Consider the following 20,431-nt stretch of genomic DNA (forward strand, 5'->3'; position numbering starts at 1 on the left):
CCAAGTGACACTCCATTAGGAGACATCTGGGCTCGGCCACCCGAGCCAAGTGAGTGCCGCTCCCAAATTCTGAGCTCTTTCCCGCTGCCTAACCCCGCTGAAGGAAGAGGTAGGACTTCCGGCGCACTCTGCCCCGGAAACAAGACTCACTTCCAGCACTGGGTTGCCCCCTTTGCAACCCGTGTCTCGTCCCTCCCGCCTCGGCCCGCTGCGCGCGTGCGCCGCGGCCCCGCGTCCGTCTCGCCCCCCCGCCCCAGCGGCAGCGAAGGAGTTTGGAAGTTCAAAATGGCCGCCGCGGCGGAGCCCGAGCTGCGAGCGCTCGAGTAAGAGACCGGCTGGGAGGCTTCTGGCTATGGTGCCGCAGGGAGGAGGGAGGCGGAGAGAGAAGCGCGGGAAAGGGTGGAGGGAGTGGGTAGAGGGCGAGAATCGGCCTAGGTGGAAGTGGTGAGAGGGTAGGAGGAGGAAGGAGATGGGGGAAGGCGGCCGCTCCGCTCTGGGCGAGAGGGATTGATGTAGGAGCCGCTCTTCCTGCCGTAGGGTGATCCGGTGGGCTTGGCACGAGGGAGCCGCATCCCGCTGGTTGGGGACCGGCAATGGGAAGCGGGAAGGAGAGGGTGAGGGTGCGGAGGAGGCCGCGGGCCGGGCTGCCGGGGGGAGGGGAAGCGGAGCCGTAGCCCAGACTGGCAGGCGCGTGTCTTCGGTTCCGCCTGCGCCTTCCCGCCTCGGCGGGGCCCCGGTGCTGCCCCCCGCAACACCGCTCCTATTTCCGCCTCCTACTGCTCCTCGGGAAACCGGGTTTTCCCCCGGGAGTACTATGTTTTTCCTCGTGGTTGGGAGGCCGCTGCCCTCCTGGGCCGGGCTGGCGCGCAGAACTCGGGCATCCTGGAGTTGAAGCTGGGCCTGTGCATCCCGAGATATCCCACCCTCGCTCTGCGGACCGGAGCTCCCGCTGCCAGCGAGGTCTCTCCGGACGAGCCACTGCCCGCCCTGCGGCGAGCCCACCTCCCCCGTGTCCCGGGCGGTCTCGCGTGTTATAGAAAAGTGCCTGTGCTGCTGGAAGCAAAACGCGATTTGTTGCCGCCAGTCCCTCCTTCCAGCCCCTCGAAATGACTGGCAACTCCCGGCTCCCGTTGGGAAGCGAGGATCTTTGGGAAGCTGCCGCCTTCCCGCCGGATCAGGGTTCTGAGGGTGCATTTTCCTAGCACCCCGCTTAGCGTCGTAAGATTTGGGTATGGCAACGCTCATGAGCTCCTTCTCTGAAACTTTTGCCCACAGCTGAGAAACTAATGTGTACTTTATTGCTCCTCTTCACTATATAAATATTTTAGACATATAAATTTTCTGTGTTTTTTTCCCTACTTAAAAAAAAAGAAGTTAAGATTTGAGGGGGTGTTGTTTGTGAATAGTGGGACTAGAAAAAAGGTAAGGACAACCAGTGTACGTGTGAACCGTGGAAAACATCAGCAGAGAAGGAAAAGAGTTTAGTATTGTATAGCAAAACGTAAGTAAGGGTCATAAGGTAAAAGCCTGATGACAAGAAACCCAAATGCAGGAAAAGATGGGTGAAATCTCTGCATCTCTGCCAATATTCACAAACTTCCTGTTGTACATCTGGAATTCATAAGAAAAGGGACTATAACAGGATAATGTCACAGTTTTTCTCTATTTAAAGCCATTAGAATCCAGACTTGGAGATACCTCTGCCTCATCACCTTCTGAACTTTAAAAGGTTCTCATCCATGTCATTAGACCACAAAATAAAATGAGAGTACGGAAAATTAAGTACAAGTTTGGACATATTTTGAGTTTGGACATATTTTGATGGAATTACTTGAAATAAACAGATTCCTGTATGTGAAGAAATTCTTAACTATTTCTTGAGTGTTAATGAGGTCAACTGTTACTTTATAGTTGAGGTACAAAGAAAAGCTGGTAGCTAAATGTAGTGGCCTGAGGTGCTGCTGTGATGGTGTCTCTCATATGACACCTCTGCTATTGGCTGGCTTTTATGTGGCAAGTAGTGAGGTTAGTAGATAACATTAAAATGTACACAAATAAAAAGTGACTTTCTTTTGGGTTTCAGTGTTATTTTTCCAATGAAACAATCTTGGAGGATGCATATTTCCCTTAAAATTGCCCTTGTGATGTTTCTTTGCTCTTTAGCCAATTTGTGTTGCTGACACGCTTGCTTTGGATTGCAAATCCAAGTTGATAAAGTTTTACATTTAGTACTTTTTTCCTTTCTATGTCTTCTGTGCCAAATGCAATGTAACTCCAACTCATTTAAAGCAGTTTGTTGTCTTCCCTATAGTCTGTTGTTTTAATAGTATGGAGTGCCAGGAAGAAGCAGTTAAGGAAATACCTTTTTATATGCTTTGAGTAAGCCAAAGTAGTGGTAAAGGTGTAAGAGAAAAGGCACAGAGCATTCTGACATTGCAATCTTAATTCCAACTAAATTCTGAATATTGACTATTTTAAACTCAAACAGTCTGTTCCCTTAGGAAGTTTCTCATTTCAAAGCACTAAAGTGTTAATAGGTTTAGCAAGTGGCTTTAGTGTATGTTGCAGAAAAGTCTGCATTACTTACTAGTACTAGAATTTGTGTTAAGCAGAGGAAAGTCGGTGACTGAGTTGTTTGAAGACAGGCAGACACTAATGAAGTTTGTAATAAAAGTGCCATCCTTTAGGTGTGGCTTGGAATACCTCCGATATATTTATCCTCTTGGATCATTGCTCTTTAGCAACAATTGTGGTATGAAAGTAGTAGAGTTCTGCAGATATGTACATTTCTGTGTTTAGGGAATTTCTTTTCAATGAATGAGGCTTAGGATATAGAAAGAGCTGTATTTAAGTTACTGCAGTGTTAGCTGTAGGTCTAAAAATTACACTTGGTTCTTGGGAAGCTGATAGATTGCTATGTGTTGTCAGAAATGAGACTCCCTTAATTTATCCTGTTCGTCAGCAGTGCTTGCTGCACTACATAAATAACATAAACACATGATAAGAGCAGTTCTTGATTTTCGTAACAGGCATGTACCAAAAGAATGTGCAGTTGAGAGAATGAGTTAACTCTGCATGAGACTTTGCAGGACGCTTTCATTAGGTGGTCAGCATCATCCTTTGAAAAAAGTTTAGATCTTCTGCCACTTGAAAATACCTTTAAAAGGCACACTTTGGGTTAGGCATCAGAGTGGAACTGCAAATAATAGAGATGATAGACTGACAGGATAGATAAATACATGGCACTGTTGTATGCTTTCAACAGATACTGTCAGAATTGATCCTAAAAGCATAAGCCTTAATTTCCCCCACAGGTTCTGTTAGGGATTTTCTGTACCTTCCTTCTTTAATACTTCTTTTTGCAGTCTGAGCTGTCTGCTCATGAGGAACATGAACAGACAGAATAGTGTATCTGCTGTTATGTTAGTTGTACATCTTTATTTCCCCCAAAAGTGGGTAATTAATTACAATGCCAGTTAGTTTCTCTCATAAAGACTCAACCCAGGATGAAGGGCTGCAGTGAGCTAACAGTACTGATCTTTGGTTTTTACTTGTAGCAGGGCCGAGGATGCTGATGCATCAGAGAAAAGCATAAACGAAGAAAATGGGGAGGTATCGGAGGCAGACCAACCTCAGAACAAGCACAGCCGACACAAAAAAAAGAAACACAAACACCGAAGTAAACACAAGAAACATAAACATTCTTCAGAGGAAGATAAGGACAAAAAACATAAACACAGACACAAACATAAGAAACATAAACGGAAAGAGGTAGCTGATACCTCTGACAAAGAAGATGGACCAGCTAAAAGAACTAAAATTGATTTTTTAGCTCCTCTGGAAGACTTGGAGAAACAAAGAGCGCTACTGAAAGCTGAACTTGAAAACGAATTAATGGAAGGAAAAGTCCAATCTGGGATGGGATTAATATTACAAGGTTATGAGTCAGGATCTGAAGAGGAGGGGGAGATTAATGAAAAGGCACGAAATGGCACAAGACCTACCGCTAAGTCAAACACTAAGGGGAAATTGGAACCTGTGGACAATAAAACTAGTTCCAAGAAGGCAAGCAAGAGTGAATCTAAAGAAAGGACTAGGCACAGATCTGACAAAAAGAAAGGTAAGGCAGGAGTTGATGGAATCAAAGAGAAGATCACTAGAAGCAAGTCAAAAGAGAGGAGGAAATCCAAAAGCCCTCATAAGAGAAGTAAATCTGAGGATCAGACAAGGAAATCCAGGTCTCCAACGCTTAAAAGGCGATCTCAGGAGAAGAGCAGGAAGTCTAAATCTCCCCCAGAGGATAGAAATAAGGCTGATGATAAAAGTAAATCAAGAGATCGCAGAAAGTCTCCTGTTGTAAATGAAAACAAAAGCAGAGATCGTGGCAGAAAATCGAAATCTCCAGCAGAACTAAGAAGCAAATCCAAAGACAGAAGATCACGGTCCAAAGATAGAAAACCTAGGAGATCAGAGACTGACAAAGAAAAAAAGCCAATTAAATCTCCTTCTAAAGATGCTTCATCAGGGAAAGAAAACAGGTCTCCAAGACGACCTGGCCGTAGCCCAAAAGGCAGAAGCTTATCTCCCAAACAACGTGAAAAGTCAAGAAGAAGCAGATCCCCTATTTTCAATGATCGGAGATCTAAACAGAGTAAATCACCCTCTCGAACCCGCTCTCCAGTTAGAAGAGTGAGGAGTAGATCTGCAGAAAGGAAAAGAAGAGAGTCAGAAAGGAGACGTCTTTCTTCTCCCAGGTAACTTAAAGATGTGATGAACCATCACAAGAATGTGTTACAGGTTGAGCTGTCTTCTAGTTTGGTGTTTTTGTTTTAGTCTGAAAATAGCTAGTAAAAAAGGTAGTGGGACTGTGCATTGTATCATGACCTTACTTTGTATGTATTTGATTTTTAAAAATCCTCTCCCCAGGTATCAGGCAAATTCAGTTTTGGTTGTTGAAGTGCCGAGTGATTTGCTGCTTGCAGCATTACTGGGAACAAGTTTTGCAGCTAAGCTTGTTGCTTTTGTAGCTAACCCTGTCACTTGGCAGGCTTCAGAATTTGGTTTCTGTTTTGTTTCTTAGCTAATAGTTCTGCAGCTTTCAGGAGTTCCTGTAGAATCCCTTCCACTCATGTATCAGTGGTGGCTAAAAGTGGGTAGTTAACCCATTTTTCTCCCTCAAAAACAAACCCTTAATGAGGGAGTGAGTGTAACGACATTGATATGGAAGATTTTCTTCTAACAGTCTTTATTGCATACAAATATTTTGTATCTTTCATTTGCTAGAGGTCTGGTAGTGTCACTTCATTATTGCTCTGTTGTATAGTATTAGCATATTTTGCACACACTTAAAGGAGGATTGAAGTCTTTATAGTGTATTTTTAGTCTTGGCATTTTAAAAAGGACAATTTAGCCTATGAGAGCTGTTAGCTTGAAATATGAGCCATAAGACAATAATGACTGGCATCTCCTTCTTACCAGCCTCTGAGCTGATAAGGCCTGGATGGGAAGTTCCCAAGCAGAGAATATGTGTATACATACAGAGTTAATTCATTATATGTAAGTTCAGCAGGCAGGATTCAGTGTTACTTTTGGATCATGATTAATTTAAAAGCAGATTAATCAAGTATTGTAACATAGTCTATGGGACTGCTTTCTGGGGAACCAAGAATGCATCAGCACTGCTACTGAATTTCTTTGATGTAGTGTTTAACTTGTTTTTCTGTAGCTTTTTGCATTTCTTAGTTTCTGTTTCTCATGGCAGCTTGCATTGCAACCAGCATGAATTAGTTGTCTAGATGCTATTTCAGGTGATGCATGCATGTATAATTTTGTTATCATGCTTCTGTAACACCAGTGTGAGCACCATGTTACTGAGGGACTGCTAAGAAGTATTTTCTGTTGGAAGTGTCTGCACATCAGCAGAAACAATCTTTGTGGAACATTCTGAACTAACTTTAACTACCTTAGTCACTCAGGCTGGAAGAGAATTTCAGGAGCTTTAATGAGTTTTAACCAAAAATTGCCAGTAATTTTACATTTTTCAAGTTTGTTTCCACTGTTATAATTGTGTAAGACACTTCTCAGGTCTTTAACTTAATTTACTCATTATATGATATTACTATGAATTCTTAATAAGCTTTTCCTTTTTATCTCATCCTTGAACTTATTGACTTTTTTTTTTAACAGATATTTTGGGGTTTGATATTACAGTCCCTTTGTTATCCAGGAAGCTTCAAGTTCAGTTCATACTGTGACTGATATTGTAAGAATTTTACAAGAACATAATATAAATTAAATGGTTAAAGGCACCAGCCTGCTCGAGCATTTGGATATGCAGTCATTTCATGGAGAAGCTGCCAGTACTTCTGCAAGTGTAGGAATTTGTCTTCTGTCCCACTGCGCCCTATTTTGCACTAGTTCTGGATGCCTGGCCGTTACACAAAGTTGATAAAGCTGCCTCAAAATAAACAAAAAAATGTTACAGAGTGGGTAGAATTAATCTTTCAGACCCAAGAGATTTTGTTCATTGATGAGGTGAACCTGAAATAACTTGTCCCAGTTTGATTTGGGAAAAAAAAAGAGGGAAAAAAATTGAAAGAAATAGAGTAGCAAGGTTTCCTTTGAACAATTACATGGTAATATTTTCCAAGGATTTCTGTGACAACCTTGCTAGAATAATCGTTTACTATTTTTAACTTCTTTCAAATTTTTGATTGAAGTCTTAGAATTAATGGAATGGTTTGGGTTGGAAGGGACCTTCAAGATCATCTAGTTCCAACCCCCCTGCCACAGGCAGGGATGCTTCCTACCAGACCAGGTTGCTCAAGTTCCTATCCAACCTGGCCTTGAATACTTCCATGCTTTGAAGCCTGCACAGGTTCTCTGGACAACCTGTTCCAGTGCCTCACCACACTCATGGGGAAGAATTTCCTCCTAATGTCTAATCTAAATTGAGCTTCTTCCAGTTTGAAGCCATTACCTCTTGCCCTATCATTACATGAATTTGTAAAAAGTCCTGCTCCAGCTCTCCTGTAGGCCTCTTGCTGTCTTGCTGTTGTGGAGTACAATGAAACTTTCCATTGCAGCTGTCCCGTCAAAGGACAGGAACGAACAGATTTTGTATAGTATATAGTGTCAAACTTGTACTGTGGTTTGAGAAGGGCTAGTTTATGTGTTAATTAAGAATTCTTGTTTTCAGCTTTTGTATTAATGTGTGATATGTTCGAACTGTCCATTTCTAGTGCCCAGTTTGAAACAGACATTAAAAGTCATTGCTGCGGAGCCCTAAATTTCAATACAGTGTTGTAAAATTGCTGAGAAAATTCTCAGAAATTAGGTTTTGGGATTTATTTCCTGTTTAAATTCTCTTTCTGATAAACATGAAAGCAAGCCACTATCTCTGCGAGACCTAACCACAGGCTTTGTTTTAAAACCTCTTTCAGCTTTTTGGTAGTAATTACCAAGCTGTTTCTGGAGTTGTCCTGAATTAGACCTATACGTGAGCACAGAGGAAGGACAGAGAGTTCTGCTGTGTCCTTACCCATTCCTCCCTTCTTCTCTCTTTCCCTCCTTCTTTCCCTCAGAAGCCCATGTGATGGTCCCTAACTGGAGTAAGATGTTAAAGTGAGCTTGTTGAGGGAATTGTGATTTGTGTTTTCAGTTTGCTCCTGACACTACTACCATTCTGTTCTTTTAAGAACGCGGACCAGAGATGATATTTTGTCTAGACGGGAAAGATCAAAAGATGTGAGCCCACCCAGCAGGTGGTCCCCATCCAGGAGAAGGTCACGGTCCCCCATTAGAAGAAGGTCGCGTTCACCCCTTCGACGTAGCCGATCCCCAAGAAGGCGGAGTAGGTCTCCTCGAAGGAGGTAAAGACACGTTATACTTCTAAATATATTTTTAAGATACTACTAAAATGTATAAAGAGGTGAAGCATTTTTGTGCACATTTACATGTACTAGCATAGTGGAATTCATTGTGTCCTCCATGAATGCATTTTACTACTTGCAGTCAGTATGTACCTTTATGTTTTATGACTAGATTTTCCTCCTATGTTTTATGACTAGATGTTCCTCCTTTTCTCAAAAAAACCAAACTAACCCCCCCCATATTTTTTCTAGGGATAGAAGCCGAAGGAGTAGATCTCGCCTTCGAAGGAGGTCCAGGTCACGTGGTGGCCATAGACGTAGGAGCAGGAGCAAAGTTAAAGAAGACAAATTTAAAGGTAGTCTTTCTGAGGGTATGAAAGCTGAACAGGAGTCTTCATCAGATGAAAAGTAAGAATTAATTTGTAACTTGTGCTTATTATCTAAAAGCAGAAAATCCAGTGATGCTGAGAATGAGCTAACACTTACCTCATGGTGTGGTTTTTGGGTTGTCAGCTAAAACCTTAACCATGTTTTAGTACTTGTGATTTTGCCAAATTGCTGTTGGGATGATCTGGAAAAATTTGGAGTATGCAAGAAACATCCAGACTTGTTGGCTAGTGAGCAGACCTGAGGGGTTGAGATGTTGTTAGATTTCTAAATTCAACTCAATCAGTGTCTCCTGACAAAATACTTGATCTGTTTCCTCCTGCTTTTTGCTTGAGGAAAAGCGGTAATACCTGAGAGGATTAGTTGCTGTCTGAAAATTGTTTTTGTATTTGCTAAATACCTCCTAAATCCAATTGCACAAACTGCATTCTTAATCAAACTGTTTAGAATGGTGCCGGAATGAAAATGAACAAGGTTTGCTTTGTTTTTCTTTTTAAAACCAGTTACTGTTAATTTTTGCTGTTAGAAATGAAATAGTCTCAATTAGTTTCTAAGACCTAACTATACACACTGGGATTTGATGCACCTTTGCTTTCTGAGTCAGTTCTGTAATACATTGTGTGCTTTCTATGCCAGAGGACTTAATTTGGTAAAATTCAGTAGCTAAGCTTATTTTTATGATGTTATAAATAAACAATTACATTTTTATAGTCTTGAAGACTTTGATTTGGAAGAAGAGGATGAAGAAGCAGAGATCAGACAAAGAAGATTACAGCGGCAAGCAATTGTTCAGGTACGTGGCTGTATAAACTTCATAAAGTCACTGACTTGGGCTCCCCCCTCATGAGCTCATGAAATGTATTCAGTTACACGTGTGAGCTCCCATGAACTTCATCTGGTAAGAAGATAAAAATGGAGATAGGTAACAGGAATCTGAGAGCCCTGAAAGGGAGCTGTGGCCAAATGGGATGTAAAATTCTATAGTGCAAGCTGGGATTTGGCACACAGAACACAGTATGCAAAATGCTGTTGCGTGTTTACTTAATATTAAAGTTATAAAAGTGTTGATTGTATGCTGCTTATTTTAAGCAGCACTACAGGTACTGTTCAGCATTTGACTTTTATTCAAACCCATTGTAAAATCGTTCAGAACTCTGACAGCAACATCACTTGAAGTATATTCTTTTTAAAGGCTAGTTACACCTATTGTGGGTCCAGGCAGGAAGCAAATTTCAGAGCTTCATTCCCCAAAGAGGAAAACTTTTGTTTGTACTGTTGGATAGTTTGACCTTGATAACTAAGCTGTATCAGCATTTACTCGTTTTGATGTTTAGCTTTTGCCAAAGGAAGTGACGTCTGTATAATTCAATACTTAAGTGAAAAAATGTCATTTATGAAGGTGTTAACGTGAACTTCCTGAATGCATCTGAAACTTTTCAACAAGAATTAATAAACAGATTTCAAATAGAAAACTGGATCTGAAAGCTACTTTTCAGCAACATAATGCTAATAAAAGTGGGAAAGATTCTACAATATGAAATAGAAAGTCAGCAATATTTCCTTAAAGACTTAAACTCAATACTTGTACTAGTAAAAAACTTATCACTACTGACATTTTGTCAGGCACAACAGAAGGGTTAATCTTCAATAAAAATCACTTTTTACAGTAACACAAGAGGCGGAAGGACTACAGGACTAGGTTGGACTAGACGACCTTTGGAGGTCCCCTCCAACCCAGACCATTCCTTGATTCCATGACACACATGTATTTTTTAGTCTTATTTTGTGATTAGGATTGTGGCAAAGAGTTTTAAAAGATGCTATTCTTCAGGTAATCTGTTGCTTTTGGAAATGCAGGTGGTTGTGAAAGCAAAGATTTAGCACAAACTGTTGCACAGGGCCAGTATAAAAAATGGTTAAATTGTGATGAGCTGTAACGATGAGATTAATAACTGAATTTATTTTTAGAAATACAAAGGCCAGACAGAAGACAGTAACATATCTGTGCCATCTGAACCAAGCAGCCCTCAGAGCAGCACACGTAGCCGCTCCAATTCACCAGATGACATCCTTGAAAGGGTAGCTGCTGATGTTAAGGAGTATGAACGGGAAAACGTGGACACGTTTGAGGCCTCAGTCAAAGCCAAGCACAACCTCATGACAGTCGAACAAAACAGTGGTAAGTATCTGAAATCTCGCTGTGTAAAAGCCATCTGAAAGCTCATATGTTTTGCTGTGTTTCCTTACTTACAAAGTAGATTGACTCTTTGGACGTCATTTGAGAATGTTTCCATGAATATTATGGTACTTAAAACATTAAAATAAAACTTAAACCTTACAGAGAGTGATAGGAATTATACATTTTCTGTGTTTCAAATAACTCGCAGTTCATGCTGTACATTTGGAGAGCAAATAACAATCTCCCTCTCTCTAGTATTTTTCTTTTCACTTACACACGTAGATTTCTTAGAAGCTTAATGTAGTCCTAGTCAGTTTTGGGGCAGGTTGGAAACTATGCCCCTTTTGTCCCTTATTTTGGTCAAAGCCACCATGCAAGAATGTAAGTGGGTCTGTAGTCATTTAGAGTGAATAAGGCTTTTGAGAGTCACTGCTAGTAAGTTCATTTTGGCAGTATTCTTGTCTTCTTGCTGAAGAAATTAGTATCTCCTTTTCTTCCACCCTGCACATAATCTGTTGTACAGCAGTATTGAGATTAAATAAAACCTGCCTTGTGCTGCTGCAGCCAAGGAGCACAGAGCATCTCCCAGTATACCCTCAAATACTGCTTTTTCTTCTTCTTTTGAAAGTACAAAAGATGAGGTTTTGGTGCTATCAGATTTCAGTCTAGTTGCTCTGTATGAAAGCAGTCATATAGCTATATAATGAGACCTGAAACACCTGAGATTAGCCTTTTCTTTTCCTTCATTGCTTAATAGCCTAGAAGGACTGTGATTTGCTGTGGTCATGAAGGGATGCTGCCATAATGTGTGTTGTGAAATAGTTTGATGTTTATTGCTTTCACTAACATGTACTTAATTTATATTTCTTTGCTTTTATCAACCAAGTAAAATGTCTTTGGGACTTTAAAGATGATTAAAAGGTGAGAAAGGGATGATATTGCCCTCATTAAAAACGTTTTTAATGTCATAGTTAATGTTTTCTTTGACTAAAAGCTACACAGGGTGCTTTTTGACAGGGTTGAAGAAAACACTTTCCAAAGAAACACCTTTTGGGCTTTGCAGCTTTAATTTTTAGTAAGATACCTTGTGATGAGCAGAAAAGCCTGAACTTGTATATTGAAAACATGTCTGTATTTTTTTAAATACACATATAGTTATTTGGTGTTTACTTTTATACATATATGTATATCATCTGCAGGGATTATGTAAGTATGTGCTTGTTTCTTTCTGCTGTGTGAGGTATTGAAAGCCACTGTACTTAATTTTTCAAGGAGTTAGAAATTTTTGAGTGTTCTCAAAAACTGAGTTTTTTTTCTAGAATTTAAAGTGATACTTTCTAGAAACATTTGTAGCACTGTTTACCACTATAGCCATTTTAGATTAGATTATGAAGATGCCAAGTCACCAGTTAGACTGGTAACAGTTATTAGTTGGTCCTCTTTCCCATGTTGAGTAATCTAAATTTCATTTTAAGGTTCAGCTCAGAAGAAACTGCTAGCTCCTGATATGTTCACAGAATCAGATGATATGTTTGCTGCGTACTTTGATGTAGGTAATTCTGGGAGATGGAATGTATCATTTGTTTGGGTTTTTTTGCTTGTTAAAGAGTGACTGTCACGTGAGGTTTGTGGGAGCTTTGATTTGCAAGAGCATGTGTAGCTGAGTGGATGGTATGTTCTGAATTGTTTGATCAGTGAAGGCAGACAAAATAGCTCGTTCTTAGTATTTCAGTGAAAGAAAACCTGCTGGAATCATTGGGAGTTTGCCCAAGTAAGCAGTTGGGGAATTCACCTGCTGGTTGAACAGAAGCTGTAACACCGCATGGTAACAAACCTATTTCTAAGTTTTACTTTATGTCAGTGTTACCATTCAGCGCTGCTCTGCATTTGTTTTTTTCAGAGATCCACCTGTGCCTCATTAAAAAGTGTCTGTGTAAGATACTTTAATTTGTTAATGGTGCTGTGTTGGAGTAATGTGATGTTTTGGTGGGCTTTGGGGGTTCTTTGGACGAAGAGATACATTTCCTGTCTTTTCCACAATTTAGCGCTATTTTTTGTACTATTCCAGCAGCTTTTCTCTAATGTGCTGAAGTGACTGGGTTTGCAACTTTATTTGCTGTACCTACACTGAGAAATAAGACAACAGCTTTCTCCTTAACTTAGAAGTTCTCTGGTTAATTTGAGTTTAATGATTGGACTTGATGATCTTAAAAGTCTTCTTGCAATGGAAATTAAATGCTTCTGTGATAAGTATGATCTGTTAGTTATGACGGTAGCATTGGTGAAAAAAGGCTGCCATGGCCACTGGTAATACTATAAATTAAATTAAATCCCCTTGGACCTGGGAAAAGATAAATACTTGAAAGATAGCACTGAATGAACTCTTCCCTTGCAGATCGCTACATGTTTTTACTACAAACCATACTGTTTGGAAAAAGCCTTACTCAGATGATCCAAAACATGTCCTCTAACATGACTTGGATAAATTCCTTGTGGGTGTTAATTGAAACTTTGCCCATTTATGTTTAATAATAGAATGAGCTCAACCAATAGAGCTCTTTCTTGCATCAGACGTTAGATACTGGTGGTACGTAAATAACATTTTGTGTTGAGTGGTTTCCCTGCAAGATAAGCCTGTTTGTATTGTGGACAGAAACAGTGTTTCAGTAGGTGAAAAAGGGCTTTTATTAAGTAAATATTAAGGGAAAACCTAGAGTGTGCGAGCAAAGCTGTTACTTTCTATTTCAGAGTGCTCGTCTAAGGGCTGCTGGGTTTGGAAAGGACTTCAAAGAAAACCCCAATCTCAGGGATAACTGGACTGATGCAGAGGGCTATTACCGTAAGTCACTCCTTGATTTGCAAGGATAGATAGAATTGAGGGTACTGGATGGAAAAGATCCTTGTGTAAAAGCACTGAAACATGATTCTATTGTAAATGTACTTCAATGCCCTTAATGAGTCAGGGTGAAATGAGGTCTTCACCTCTGGAAATGATCCAGACTCAGAGTTTGTTCCCTATAATTTCCACAGAGCTCGGTGTACTAAATGTCGTGTAATGATACCATTTATCCTGTCTATCTAAATTAGAATGGATTTGTTACGTATGCCACTCATAACTCTAAACTGCTTGATTTTTATTCTCCAGGTGTTAACATAGGTGAAGTTCTAGATAAGCGTTACAATGTCTATGGGTACACTGGTCAGGGAGTCTTCAGTAACGTTGTACGGGCCAGGGACATGGCCAGAGCCAACCAAGAAGTAGCAGTTAAAATCATCAGGAACAATGAGCTTATGTAAGTAACAGTTTTGTTCAATATTCACAGAGCCGGTGTATGGGAGGTTGCTCAGAATGGGATTTGAATCTCCCTTTGTCTCAAGGAAGGTGACAGATCACAGCTGTGATTCCCACCTCTTCTGCTAATATGAGCCAGATAATTTGGAAGTGCTTGGGGACTTTGTATCCACACTTCCTTAAAGCTATCCCAGGAGAAAGGGCGCTTGCGTTTTCCTCAGGCACTTTCTCATTTGCCAATCCAGTGATAGCAAGAAACCAGATCACAGTTCATGTATGAGGTCTGCAGTTGCTGAAATGGGAATTCTGGACTGTAAAACTGTTGGGTTTATGAACCAGATCAGTTTGGGAGGAAGCAGGTTGAATCCTTATCCTTGATGGACAGCGGGCTGAGTGTGAGCCAGCAGTGTGCTCAGGTAGCCAAGAGCATTCTTGTCTGTATCAGGAATGTGACCAGCAGGACCAGGGAAGTGATTTTCCCCATGTTCTCAGCACTGGTGAGGCCACATCTTGAGTATTGTCTTCAGTTTTGGATCTCTCATTACAAGAAGGACATTAAGGTGACAAAGAAGGGTAACAAAGATGGCAAAGGATCTGGAGAAAGGTCTTGTGAGGAGTGACTGAGGGAACTGGTGTTGCTTGATCTGGAGAAAAGAAAGCTGAGGAGAGACCTTCTCACTCTGCAACTACCTGAAAGGAGGTTGGATCCTGGTTGGTCTCTTTTCCCAAGGAACAAGCTATAGGACAAGAAGAAATGGCCTCAAGTTGCACTAGGGAAGGTTTAGGTTGGATATTGGAAGGAAATTCTTCCCCAGAAGGGTTCTCAAACACTGGAACAGGCTCCCCAGAGAGGTGGTTGAATCCCCATCCCTGGAGATGTTTTAAAAGACACAGAGATGTGGTGCTGAGGGATGTGGTTTAGCACCAGCCTTGGTAGAGTTATACAGTGGTTTGACTTGATGATCTTAAAGATCTTTTCCAACCAAAACAATTCTATGATTCTCTTGGATCACATGCTACTTACAAAAAGACCTCCATGCGTTAATTATTTGTGTATATTCTCTATATATTTGCACGTTTGTATGACCATATCTGCTGAAGTAAAAACAATTTGAAGCCTTTGAGAATGAGTGAACATTAACCAGTATGACCTATTAAACTGCCTGGTGTGAAGACTTGTCTCTAAAATTCATTTTCAGTACCTGCTGCAGTATTTCTCTAGTCATTTCTCATCCCCTCTTCCTTACAAATCTTTTCCGTGCATTTTTACCTTGGAGGTAGGTTGTAAAAGCTGCCTTGCTGTGTGTATAACGGCTATTCTGAGCTATATAAATAGATATCTAGCAAAGATTAAAGCTGTTTGACTTCGGTACTTTGTGCAGGTAATCAGTTTGGGTGTGTACTTCACTCCAGAGTCAGTTTAGCTTAAATGTTTTATTAATAATGTAGGTGCTTAAGTGCTTTCTAAACTGAACTTCTCAAGTGAGTGCTGCTTGAAACTAACGTGTCATGTTACAGGAAGAAATCTAATTTTAGTTCTACATGCAACTGGGAGGGAGGAGGAACAGATACGTAGGTTGCAAAGGCGCAGTGAAAATAAAAGCATTGAACTCTCCCAGTGTGTAGATGCTGACGGCAAGCCACTGTTGTGATTTTTGTAAGCTGTGCTGCATTAGGCAATCAGAACTCTTTGGGCTGGAAGGGACCTTTAAAGGTCAACCAGTCCACCCTGCTGCTGCAGTGAGCAGGGATGCAGTGTCTCATTTCTGGATAATGACAACAGCATAAGTGAATGCCTACATTTAGAGTGTTAGAATTTAACTGATTTTGTTTTATAACTGTATTTCTTTTTTTTCAGGCAAAAAACTGGCTTAAAAGAACTGGAGTTTTTGAAGAAGCTCAATGATGCAGATCCCGATGACAAGTTTCACTGTCTACGGTTGTTCAGGCATTTCTACCACAAACAACATCTCTGTCTGGTATTTGAACCACTCAGGTGAGATGACAAATGTTTGGGGTTCTGTCTAAAAACTGCCATTGAGGGATCTTTACCTTTCTGGTTTGGGCTGTTTGCTTGAGAACTTGTTCTGCTGCCAAGATTAAAGAATGCGTAGAACTTGGTGGTGGGGAAAAGCTGGAGGCACAAATCCACAGATAATGGAACTACCTGCCTGGATGATACCTGAAACAAGATGATGTATTATTAATGGTGTTTCATCTCATCATTTTTTTAACTGTATGTGTGTGTCACATATTTATTAGTTTTTAAAATGCTCTATTTTAAGGGTTCAGATTAAGAACACATTCCCAGAGAGGTTCTGCAAATGCTGTATGTTTACATAACACGCTTGGGAGGAAAATTATTACAGTGGTTTCTTTGCACACTCACTGTTTCTTTAAGTAATTATACTCCTTTGACAGGTTAATTGTAGATACTCTATTATCATAGCCCTACATACAGTAATTGCTTTAGTTCCCATTCCTGCTTAGAGACATCAGATGTTCATATCCTAAGTTTTCTGTATATGTCGTTTTTTTGCCATATTTGAGGTGAAGGCTTGCTGTAGCAATGCAAATTTTAGGAAGTTACTATTATGTTTTCATTAACAAGCCACACAATTATCTTCATGTGCTGCACTCTAGCACATTTGTGCATTATTTATGTCTAATAATGTTTTTGTCCTGGAATTGTGATCTTTTTTCTCTTCTGAGTCACCAAAAAATTTCTTCCTCAACCTATATCTTTTGCATACTTCCTTTTTTCTTTATTTCTGGGGCAAACAAGGGCAAAGGCTTTATATTTGTTAAGAAAACACTGTTCATGTGAAAATGAATCCTCTCAATTTTGGTTAAAAATGTCTTCTGAACTTAGTCAATCCAGCCTGGGACAGAGCTGACTCACCACCATTTCTGTGCTGCTTTCCCCCACACTAGTGAGTCTAAAGCTGACTAGTCTGACAGTTTCAGAGCCCACTATGTTTTCCTACACTAAGCTTTTTCACCTTCTTTCTGTCTCCATTACTTTCTCCTAACAGTATGAATTTACGAGAGGTGTTGAAGAAGTACGGGAAAGATGTTGGGCTCCATATTAAAGCTGTGCGTTCCTACAGCCAGCAGTTGTTCCTGGCTTTAAAACTTCTTAAGAGATGCAATATCCTGCATGCAGATATTAAACCAGATAATATTCTGGTAAGTAAGAAATAATTGCAATTTATTTTGTGTGTCTAGAGTGTGAAGTTAACTGTTTGAAAGAAGTATTTTGTTTATTTACGGAAGTCAAAATTTACTCAGTTCTAAGAATTCATGTGCTCATATGAAATGTTACTGTGCTGTAAATAATAAACTAATACAGTGTAAAAATTAAACCTTTTAGTTAATCTTTTATCTAAATAAAACCTTTTATTTAGTACAATCTTCTCAAACAAACATGCATCCACTTGTATCTTTAGAAGGCAGATCTCCCAAAGTAAGGCAATGTCCTATCTTAGGAGAAATCTTGGGACTTTTCTCCATTGGGAGCTGAAAAATGCTCATGCTTTCTGCAAGCTAGAAGCAGGTTGTTTTGAGCCTGGATGAAGATTTTATGTGAATCGGATAATTGGGGAACAGTTCTTAATGCCTTCTTCTCTTTTGTCTCCATTAAGCATTCTGGTAAGCAGGGCATGAGAGCTTCAGCAGAGGAATCAAGCACAATTCCCTTGGTTTTCTTGGTGGTCATCCCCATAACAGATGGAGAGTTTTGTTGTTAGTTAAATTGTTCTCTCCTTGCCATCACAGCAGTAAAACCTACTGTGTAAGCATGAGCTTTGTGGCTGATGTGCTGGTTTGTGAGTGGTACTTGGAATGCTAGAGCTGAAAGTCTAGAATTTCAGTATTTGGAATGAAATCTGGGTGTGCCGAAGACAGTTTGGTAAGGGGAAAGTAGGTGAAACTAACTTTTTCCTTCTTTTGTAGGGTCTGCAGACTTTAATTGTCACTTTGAATTTAAGCAAGTTTCACAGTTCTTGAGAATGCAGAGAGGAAGGATTGAAATATGTATGGGCCGAAACTGCAGCTGAAAGGCAGAATGTTTTGCTGCCTCTGGCTTAGATACATTGTTTCTTTCACAGTGCTGTTGGCAATTCCCTCTACAAGCAGTGCTGACGGGTGTTTGTATTCCACTTTCAGGTGAATGAGTCTAAAACGATACTCAAGCTTTGCGACTTTGGATCAGCTTCTCATGTGGCAGACAATGACATCACACCATATCTAGTCAGTAGATTTTATCGAGCTCCAGAAATCAGTAAGTACACTGGGAGTGGCCTCACCGATCATAGGCAGTAGCAGGATAGCACTGGTAGTAGTGAATGAGAATTTGACTTAAATTTACTCTCTGTTTGGTCTTACAAAATACCATTCTGGAAATATGATGGCAGTCAGAAATTGAGCCTCTGAAAGCATGCTTGGGTGACTCTTCATGTGTATTGGTGGTCAGCTCAGTGAGGACAGGGCGAAGTCATTCTGATTGGTTGTAGTTACAGTTTAATTTAGAGGTGTTGTTCTGACTTCTTGTTCTTTACTCAATTGATGACAATTAGTTTGGGTGTTAGGCAAAAACTGTCCTTTTTAACAGGGATGCTGGAAAAGTTAAAAGGTTGGCATCCCTCTTTTCTGGTGACCACTTCCTAAGAGGAGGAGCATACCAGTATAGTTCACAAATCAGAATGTTTTCCTCTGTCTGGTTTTGTGATGGTGTGTCATTTAAGGCTGCCTGTGTGGAGTTAACTGGAATCACTCTCTTTCAGTTATAGGAAAGATCTATGACTATGGTATAGATATGTGGTCTGTAGGCTGCACGTTGTATGAACTTTATACAGGAAAAATCCTCTTTCCTGGCAAAACCAATAACCACATGTTGAAACTAGCCATGGATCTCAAAGGAAAGATGCCAAACAAGGTAAGCAAAATACATAAGTGATTTTTAACTAATACCTGAAACCAGTGTAATGAACAGTAGAACATGATTTTTTTCCCTGAATGCTGTCTCTTAGCATATATGTCTTCTGCTAATAGCAAGTAAATATCAGGCATTGCTCTGACTGTGTCATTTACATGTATTTAAAATGTTATGAAGTGAAAGTGTACGGATTGTTTTTCATAGACTAAGTATAAAGTGAGAGCAGAAACCTTCTAAGCACTGACCCGAAAAAGAATACGTAAGTCAATGGCAGATACCGTGCCCTTTTTCAGATGAACTGTGTTTTTTAATTCAGTTTAGATGTTTCTTACTGTCCTTTTGCTATATTTTTTCATTAGTATTAAATAATTCCTGTTGCAATAAGTTAGTAGACATTGGTGCTAACTGTGGGATTTGTAAGACACAGAGGACATGGTTCAAACTCTTGGCTCTCCTTTGTTTTCCAGATGATTCGAAAGGGTGTGTTCAAAGATCAGCACTTTGATCAAAATCTCAACTTTATGTATATAGAAGTAGATAAAGTGACTGAAAGGGTAAGTCCTTCATGTGTCCACTGACCTAGTCCTTTGTTCCACGCTTTCCTCCTAATGTGCTCTTTCCTATTGTTCTGGTCTTTAAATGTATTGAAATCTTAATTAAAAACAAAAATTTGTCATCAGTTAGAATGCCCTTTTGCGTCAGGATGGAGAGGTCACATAGTTATAAATGGCAACAGAGCTTTGTCCTGCAATTTAGGAATTTGATAGATAAAAGTTTAACTTGGTGGGTACACAGGGTATCTCAGCTTAATTTGTCCTTAAATTACTAACAAAAGAAATTCTGCCTTTGTTTTAGAGCAAGATGTCCAACCTCAGTGTGGTGTGCATATGTTGTAGGAGGTCTATTACTTTCTGTGTCATTTTAAGATAGCGTATTTATTAAGAGTCACAGAATTAGAGGTCAGATATGGGGCCTTCACATGTGGGACTAGGGTGTTCTGAGTTAACTAATATACTGTGATACTGTGAACTGGGTTGTTCAGCAACAAGAAATGTTGGTGACAGATGCAGCCTAGCCCACCTCAGCTGTGTTGTTTCCACTCTTTGCCACATAAGGATTTCTGAGGCAGTGTGATGACAAAGGGTAATGCTGATCAGAGATGAGAGGTAACCCTGCCACAAAGTTGCTGCTGCAGCTCTGTGAAGGGGTGAGGGTTTTGTGCATTTATTCTGTTCTACAAGCTTGCTGTTTTGTATTTATTTGTAGGAGAAAGTAACTGTTATGAGCACCATTAATCCAACCAAGGACCTGTTAGCAGACTTGATTGGGTGCCAACGGCTCCCTGAAGACCAGCGCAAAAAAGTGCACCAGCTCAAGGACTTGTTGGACCAGATTCTAATGTTAGACCCAGCAAAACGCATTAGCATCAACCAGGCTCTGCAGCACCCCTTCATCCAGGAGAAAATATGAACCAGCTGAAGAAGTTCAAAGGGTTTGAGTAATTAAGATACAAAGACTGGAGAAATTTCACAGCAGTTATTAATGTATATAAAGATAACTATTTCCCCTGCAAGGTTGAGGAAGAAATGATACCTTTGAATTAACACCAAGGCTGATATTTCTTTTAGAAATGTTAGAGTAATTCTGTTTCGTGTCTCCTGTGAAAATTTTCACTGTAGAACTGTTTTAATTGCCAAGACTGCACAGAAGTACAGTGCTAATGTATATGGTTGCAGTTGGTATATATTATAAAAAAAAAAAGAGGC

At 40.1% G+C, this 20,431-nt stretch overlaps 1 protein-coding gene across 1 annotated transcript; it reads left to right on the forward strand.

The window, feature by feature from the left end:
• Nucleotides 1-258: 258 nt before the first annotated feature.
• Nucleotides 259-20,364, forward strand: PRPF4B (pre-mRNA processing factor 4B). The gene is made up of 15 exons (XM_054381985.1): nt 259-323; nt 3,561-4,754; nt 7,698-7,871; nt 8,124-8,279; nt 8,970-9,051; nt 10,227-10,437; nt 11,913-11,986; nt 13,186-13,276; nt 13,583-13,730; nt 15,588-15,725; nt 16,765-16,918; nt 17,897-18,011; nt 18,514-18,665; nt 19,133-19,219; nt 19,932-20,364. Exons 1-15 carry the CDS (start codon nt 286-288, stop codon nt 20,133-20,135), a joined length of 3,018 nt encoding a protein of 1,005 aa, XP_054237960.1. The 5' UTR covers nt 259-285; the 3' UTR covers nt 20,136-20,364.
• Nucleotides 20,365-20,431: the final 67 nt, after the last annotated feature.

This window comes from Indicator indicator, chromosome 6, assembly GCF_027791375.1.
Source record: "Indicator indicator isolate 239-I01 chromosome 6, UM_Iind_1.1, whole genome shotgun sequence".
Taxonomy (NCBI): Eukaryota; Metazoa; Chordata; class Aves; order Piciformes; family Indicatoridae; genus Indicator; species Indicator indicator.